This window comes from Sinocyclocheilus anshuiensis, unplaced genomic scaffold, assembly GCF_001515605.1.
Source record: "Sinocyclocheilus anshuiensis isolate Anshui unplaced genomic scaffold, SAMN03320099.WGS_v1.1 scaffold283, whole genome shotgun sequence".
Classification (NCBI taxonomy): domain Eukaryota; kingdom Metazoa; phylum Chordata; class Actinopteri; order Cypriniformes; family Cyprinidae; genus Sinocyclocheilus; species Sinocyclocheilus anshuiensis.
Genome location: NW_015549605.1, coordinates 5,280,902 through 5,287,643, shown reverse-complemented (window position 1 = coordinate 5,287,643; position 6,742 = coordinate 5,280,902). Strand labels below are relative to the sequence as shown.

General features: G+C 33.3%; 1 protein-coding gene across 1 annotated transcript in view; it reads right to left on the bottom strand.

Moving 5' to 3' along the window:
• LOC107658747 (pleckstrin homology domain-containing family A member 6-like) overlaps positions 1-6,742 on the bottom strand; it is a 167,217-nt gene that overhangs the window by 6,877 nt on the left and 153,598 nt on the right. The window contains exons 17-25 of the mRNA XM_016447397.1: positions 5,859-5,939; positions 5,632-5,781; positions 5,442-5,548; positions 5,144-5,153; positions 4,784-4,877; positions 3,502-3,545; positions 2,707-2,841; positions 869-992; positions 639-754 (exon numbers count right to left, since the gene is read on the bottom strand). Of these exons, the coding sequence (XP_016302883.1) occupies positions 639-754; positions 869-992; positions 2,707-2,841; positions 3,502-3,545; positions 4,784-4,877; positions 5,144-5,153; positions 5,442-5,548; positions 5,632-5,781; positions 5,859-5,939 (861 nt within the window). The remainder of the gene's footprint in view (positions 1-638; positions 755-868; positions 993-2,706; positions 2,842-3,501; positions 3,546-4,783; positions 4,878-5,143; positions 5,154-5,441; positions 5,549-5,631; positions 5,782-5,858; positions 5,940-6,742) is intronic.

The following is a 6,742-nucleotide window of genomic DNA, read 5'->3' as shown; positions in this document are numbered from 1 at the left end:
TATTAAATACATTATATTATATATATATATATATATATATATATATATATACCGTACATACACATACTTTAATACATTTAATATGAAATGTATACACACATATTTAAATTGGATGCATTAGGATGTACTTTAGATTATATATTCATATATTAACACAAAATATTACAAAAACTAGTACAAAAATGTATATTATAAATAATATAAAATATATTATTAAAGCTAATATTATAAAAAATGATCAAGTATTAACTTAAAAAAATTTATTATATATACATGAATATTTTATATGATATATTCATTTATTAAAATATACACAACTATAAAAAATAATTTATTAACTTATTACGTTATATTAAAAATACATAAAATTGAATCTAAAATGCAAAATAACCTTTTTATTTCTCAGATGATAACTGGAAGCTAAAGTCATGCCACTAGCGCAGCATATTATTGTTTCAAATGTTTATTCGTCTGTGCTAAGCCAAATCTAACCAGAAGAATTTAACCAACCAGCACAAGCATTTGTTTTGCAAAGTCAAACACAATTCACATTTTTCTTTAGAAAATCTACATTACATTCTATTAAACATATGATTTGTAAAGCAGTATGCAGTATACAGAATAAACTGCATCCTTACTGTTCTGGGATCAGGTTTCTTGCTCTTCCTCAAGGTGACATAAGAGGCGATGGTGGAGGATTCAGGCATGGGTGATTTAGTCCTGGGACTGACCACTCCGACGGGGTAAACTACACCTGACACAGAGACAGAGAGAGATCAGCGGCCAGCAGGAACACCTTTAGGACTTTAAGTGATATATGCAGAGATAGAAGTGATAAAGAGTTATGTTTGATGTGTTTGTCAGGCACCTTTGGTGACACCGGGCGGCTCTTTCTCTGCCGTCTGCTCAGATTTGTCTTCGCCGTTGCTCTCGTCGACCTCGGCTACGGTGGTGAGCTCCGGCTCGCTCTTATACAGTCTGTAATCGGGCCCCTGAGAGCAGAGATTTCACCTGTTTACACATGATTTACCCATTCTGCTGGCATTGCGTGAAGGTTATGATCACGGATTATTAAAATGGGAATAAAAAACAAACTAAGCCTCACAAAGGATGAGCTACAAACCTACGCAATGCTGCTGATCTACTGGATGTCTTACAGGAAGCGCTCAAGGAAGAACGTTTGTAAAAACCAAGAGGTTAAAAAGCAAAAAAGCACTTGAAATAAAAACCAAGTCAACCCAAATGGCTTTTTGAAAAAAAATGTTTTTTAACATGAATATTCTGCCCAAAATGAAAACGGTGAACTATTTCTTCATTACAGAAGAAAAAGGAAAAATGGCACCATACAAGCTTGTAGTGATATGAGGATGAGTAAATAATGACACAAATGGCTTTTTTAGGGTGAAATATTCCTTCAAAAGCTGGTATCTAAAGATTAGGCGACTCATATAATGCAGGCACATAATTTATGCAATTTACTATTTCAAATAGGCTAAATAAAATAGAAATAATAATTTATTTCATTTAGAAATTTTTAATGGTTGCTCTTATTGGTATTATTATTATTAAAATATACTTCATTTATTTATTTTAATAACACTGAATAACCTAAAGTATAGGTAGTGGTTTTATTTTTTAATGTATTTATTTATTTGACAAAGTTAAATAATGTATAGGTGGTCAGTATAAATTAAAAACAAAAATTGGGGAAAAAAATCAGCCAGAAATTGTGTAAGATGTTAAATCATGTATAGGTAGTCAGTAAAAATTTGGAAGAAATCAGGCAAAAATTATTCAGAATGTTAAACAAAGTATAGGTGGTCAGTCAAAATTGAAAAAAAAAAAAATATCTGTCAGAAATTGTTAATGATTTTAAATTCTGTACAAGTGGTCAGCACAAATTAACATAAAAATTCAAAAGAAATCAGGCTGAAATTATTTAAGATGTTACAAAATATATGGGTGGTCAGTAAAAATGAATACAAATTTAAAAAGAAAATAAATAACAAAAATTGAAAAAAAAACTCTAAAAAAAAAAATATCTGTCAGAAATTGTTAATGATTTTAAATTCTGTACAAGTGGTCAGCACAAATTAACATAAAAATTCAAAAGAAATCAGGCTGAAATTATTTAAGATGTTACATAATATATGGGTGGTCAGTAAAAATGAATACAAATTTAAAAAGAAAATAAATAACAAAAATTGAAAAAAAAACTGAAATTGTTTACAGTGTTAATGTAAATGTGGTCAGTATAAATTGATTACATAATAATTGGGAAAAAAATCTGTGTGAAATTGTTTATGACATTAAATGATGTATAGGTGGTCAGGAAAAATTTACAAAAATTGGAAAGAAATCAGGCTGAAATTATTTAAGATGTTAAATAATATATAGGTGGTCAGTAAAAATGAATACAGATTTTTTAAAAATCTGTCAAAATGTTTATGACGTTAAATGATGTATAGTTGGTCAGGAAAAATTAACATAAAAAAAATCAGACAGAAATAACTGAATATCCACTGATGAGGCTGAGATAATGGGGAATAAACGCAAAGCGGATGTGTTTTTTTCATCTCAGAATGGCAGATCGCTAACAAACACAATGTAATCTCAAAAGCAAACTGACGCTGGGTTTCTGAAGCGATGGCGATGGGTTAATGAAGATGGGATGGGATGGGCGAGGGGGTCACAGCTGCGTCTTACGCTGTGGGCGCCGTTGCGCTGGGCGGCCTTGCGGTCCTCGGGCCGGTGAGGGGTGGTGCGAGGCGCGTGAGGAGGCCGGTCTCCCCCCTCATAAGAGTACGGGAGAGGAGGACGCAGAGGCACTGAGTCTGACTCCTACACACAACCCACAGTCACGGCCAACAACCAACCACAGCAGCACAATACAGGTCAACTCGTGCTGAGGATCGTTAGTGTGTTTCTGTGTGTGTGTCTGTGTGTTAGGGCTGGGACAATAAATCAATGCATCGCGATTCGTGGATCGATTCGGAGATTTTCGGAATGCATCGTGATTCTCTCTGTAATCGATTCTGAGCTTAGTTTTTAATAGCAGATAGCGCTCTAGGCTAGTTTTTAACCGCACGCACAAATGCTCATGAAGAAGAGCGCTCGTGCATTCGGCTGAGTAATGTAAGTGGTTAAATGTACTTGCACATCGGCTTTTATGCTTTTATGATGCGAGATTAATGTAAACACAGCCCACTTATGAATGATTATTTTAGGTTTAAATGGTGTGTGTGTAAGGAACTGGAAGCAAGCAGAATACGGCTGTTTCTAAAGCACGCAGTGCCATCTGCTGTTAAAAACTAAGCTCAGAATCCATTCAAGAGAGAATCGCGATGCCTTTGGAAAATCTCAGAAACGATGCAGAATCATTTCTCGAATCGCGATGCATCGATTTATTGTCCCAGCCCTAGTGTGTGTGTGTGTGTGTGTCCGTGCGCTCATTTAAACAATTACACAAACATTATCATGAGGTCGGGAATAATCACTTACTTCACTTTTATGCAGGTTTGACAGGGGGTTTGCGCCAGGAAAACCTACAAATACAGAAGGAGGAGGGTAAAATCTTTATGAATTCATGGCTGCTAGTGTTGCTTTTGTTAACTAAAATGAAAACTATGGTTTCAGTTAATTGAAATAAAGCTGGAATTAAATAATAAATAAATATAAGATGAAAAACCCTGACAACTAGCTAAAATGCGTTTAAATACTAAAATCACTAAAACTATAGTTTAAATAAAAAATTAATTCAAGGTAAACTGTGATATAAAAAAAATTAACAGACTAATAAAAATGACAAAAATGTAAATAAATAATAAAATTTAAACTAAAATTAAATTAAAAATTAAAATGTTAATAAATACTATAACAGTATATAAATAATATTAATATAACTAATAATAACTGCTAAATAGCCGGCAAATTAAAAAACATGTAAAAACGATAATAATTGCAAAATAAATCTTAATATATGAAAATGCATGATTTAAAATAAGACATTTTGAAGTATAAATATAGAGTTATAAAATGGAAATTGAAAAAAAGGTTTACAAATTTAGTTCGAGGTATTATTGGAAAGTATTGTAAAGATAAATTTTCATGACAAAATGTATTAAAAATACATGTGAAAATGATAATTGTAAAATACTGTAAATATTAATATATTAAAATGTATAGATTTAAATTCAGACATTTTAAAGTATAAATCTAAATACAGAATTATTAAATGGAAATGGGGAAAAAGGTTTACTTTAATGGTATACTTTGTCTTGTGTTATTATTGAAAATTACTGTAAAGAAATTTGATATGAAAAAATATATAAGATGCATATAAAAAGTACAATAATAATTCAAACATAAATTTTAATACATGCAAATGTACAGATTTAAAAATACACATATTAAAGTATAAAACTAAATATAGAATTATAAAATGGAAATTGGAAATAGTTTTCAAAATATATTTTTGTCTTGTTACTGTAAATTACTAATGAAGAAAAATGTGCATGAAAAATACATGTTAATAAATAATAAAAATACATAAACATATAAAGTATACAAATTGTAAAATAAATCTTAAATAACATGAACATTTACAGATTATAAAAAGATTTAAAAAATTATAATTTTCATGCTGAGGCCAATAAAAACACTGGCAGAACAAGTAGAAATCTGAAGAAAGTGTCATTACTGTTGCTCATGTCTGTTAGTGAAGTGTTGTTGATTATCAGTGAGTTGAGTTGTTGTTCTGAGTGTGTTTTTCTTGTTCTCTCACTGGGTTCTGCGTTTCTCTTGGGTTTGTTCTTGTTCAGCGCCTCCATCACATCCTGAATCCTCCACAACTCCTTCTGGATCTGGACGTGTTTCATCTTCAATATACACTATAATGCCAAAAGTATTGGGACACCCCCTTCTAATGAACAGGCTTGATTACTTTTGAGCCAAAAACTCATCACAACAGAGATGGAAAAACAATTTTTAAATACATGAATTATGTTTCCATCTTTGCTGCCACAGTTTTGGAAGTGCCTTTTCTGTTCTAAAGAAGGGGGTGTGCCAATACTTTTGTCCATATAGTGTATGTACAAGTCACTGGTGTTTAGTGATGAGTTTTTGGCTCGAGGTCTGCCTTCACAGCTGGATTTCTGCAGACCGGTCAAGTTCTTCCACACTGACTCAATCAATCATTTCTTTTTGAACCTTGCGTTATACACAGAGGCACTGTCATGTTAGAACAGAAAAGTGTCCTGTCCAAACTGTTGCTATAAAATTAGAAGCACACAATTCCCTGGAATATCATTATATGCTTAAACATTAAGATTTGTGCTCATGGAAATGACTGAAGTAGTCAAACCTGTTCATTAGAAGGGGGTGTCCCAATACTTTTGGCAATAAAGTGTACATTCACATACTGCTAGCATTCAATCAAACGCGTCACCTGTGGGCTCCCGAGGGCCTCGAGCTGCTCCAGCAGGTTCGTTTTGGCCATTGTGACGTCCGCCTCCAGCCGATCGTACTCCCTCCAGCTCCGCTCCAGCTCCTGTCAGCAGCACAGCATTATGGGTGAGCGACTGAGAGCGCGTAGCATTGCATCAATCAAAGCAAACGGAACGAGGGACGTACGGCGCTGACACGCGACACCTCTCTGCAGGTGCTGAGCAGGCCGCTCTGCAGGACGTCCCGCTGCTGGATGACGCTCTGCACCGCCGCAGGGTTTTCAGCGCTCATCTCGATCTCCTGACTGGCCGACAGCAAGGCCGTCTCCAGCGTGTGCTGCAAACACACACATGCACGAGTGAGACGGCCGTCACAACCCACTGCGAGACGCTGAGGAGGGACATGTTTGCTACCTTTTCTCTGTGGAGCTGCTGCAGTTTTTCTGCTTGATTTCTCACTACTTTATCCTGCTCACATAGTCGACTTAACTTCGCCTGTAACGGTAAAAATATACACCAATAATTATGACAGAATAATGGGTACGTTTCTGTCTCCAATGAATGTGAGTTTGTAAAATGGCATGAAGAATAATTATACAAGAATTTGGGGAAAAATCATTTGGAATAAAATAAAATGTTTAATTTTATGTAAAAGTTAAATAAAATACCCATTTATATACACTACCGCTCAAAAGTTAGGGATCAGTAAGACTTGTAATGTTTTTTCAAGAAGTCTCTTATGCTCATCAAGACTGCATTTATTTGATCAAAAATACAGAAAAAAACTGAAATCTTGCAAAATGTTATTACAATATAAAATAATGGTTTCCATATATATATATATATATATATATATATATAAATTTAAATAAAATACAATTTTTCAATAATTATGATGTAATAATGGGAAAGATTCAGTCTTCAGTGAATGTGAGGTCATAAAAATGGCATGTAGAATAATTATAATAATTATAAAAAAACCAAATCAAATACCAGTCCTTCCTTCCTGGTGTCATATGAAACATCAAAATGTAAAGACAACAGCAATAATTATGACAGAATAATGGGTATGTTTCAGCACCCTGAAAAGCTTTAAATGACGTACAGAGCAGTATTTATTCTTACTTTGCTCTCAGACTTCAGTAAAAGTATTATGATTCCATATTTAGTCCATATTCATATTCATCTCTATTCATGCCTTCGAACATTGTTAATATAGCTTGATAAATTAATGATCATCCACTAACATGCTATAAATACATCTTGAAGACTATTCATCAGCATTTTTAACTTAGCTG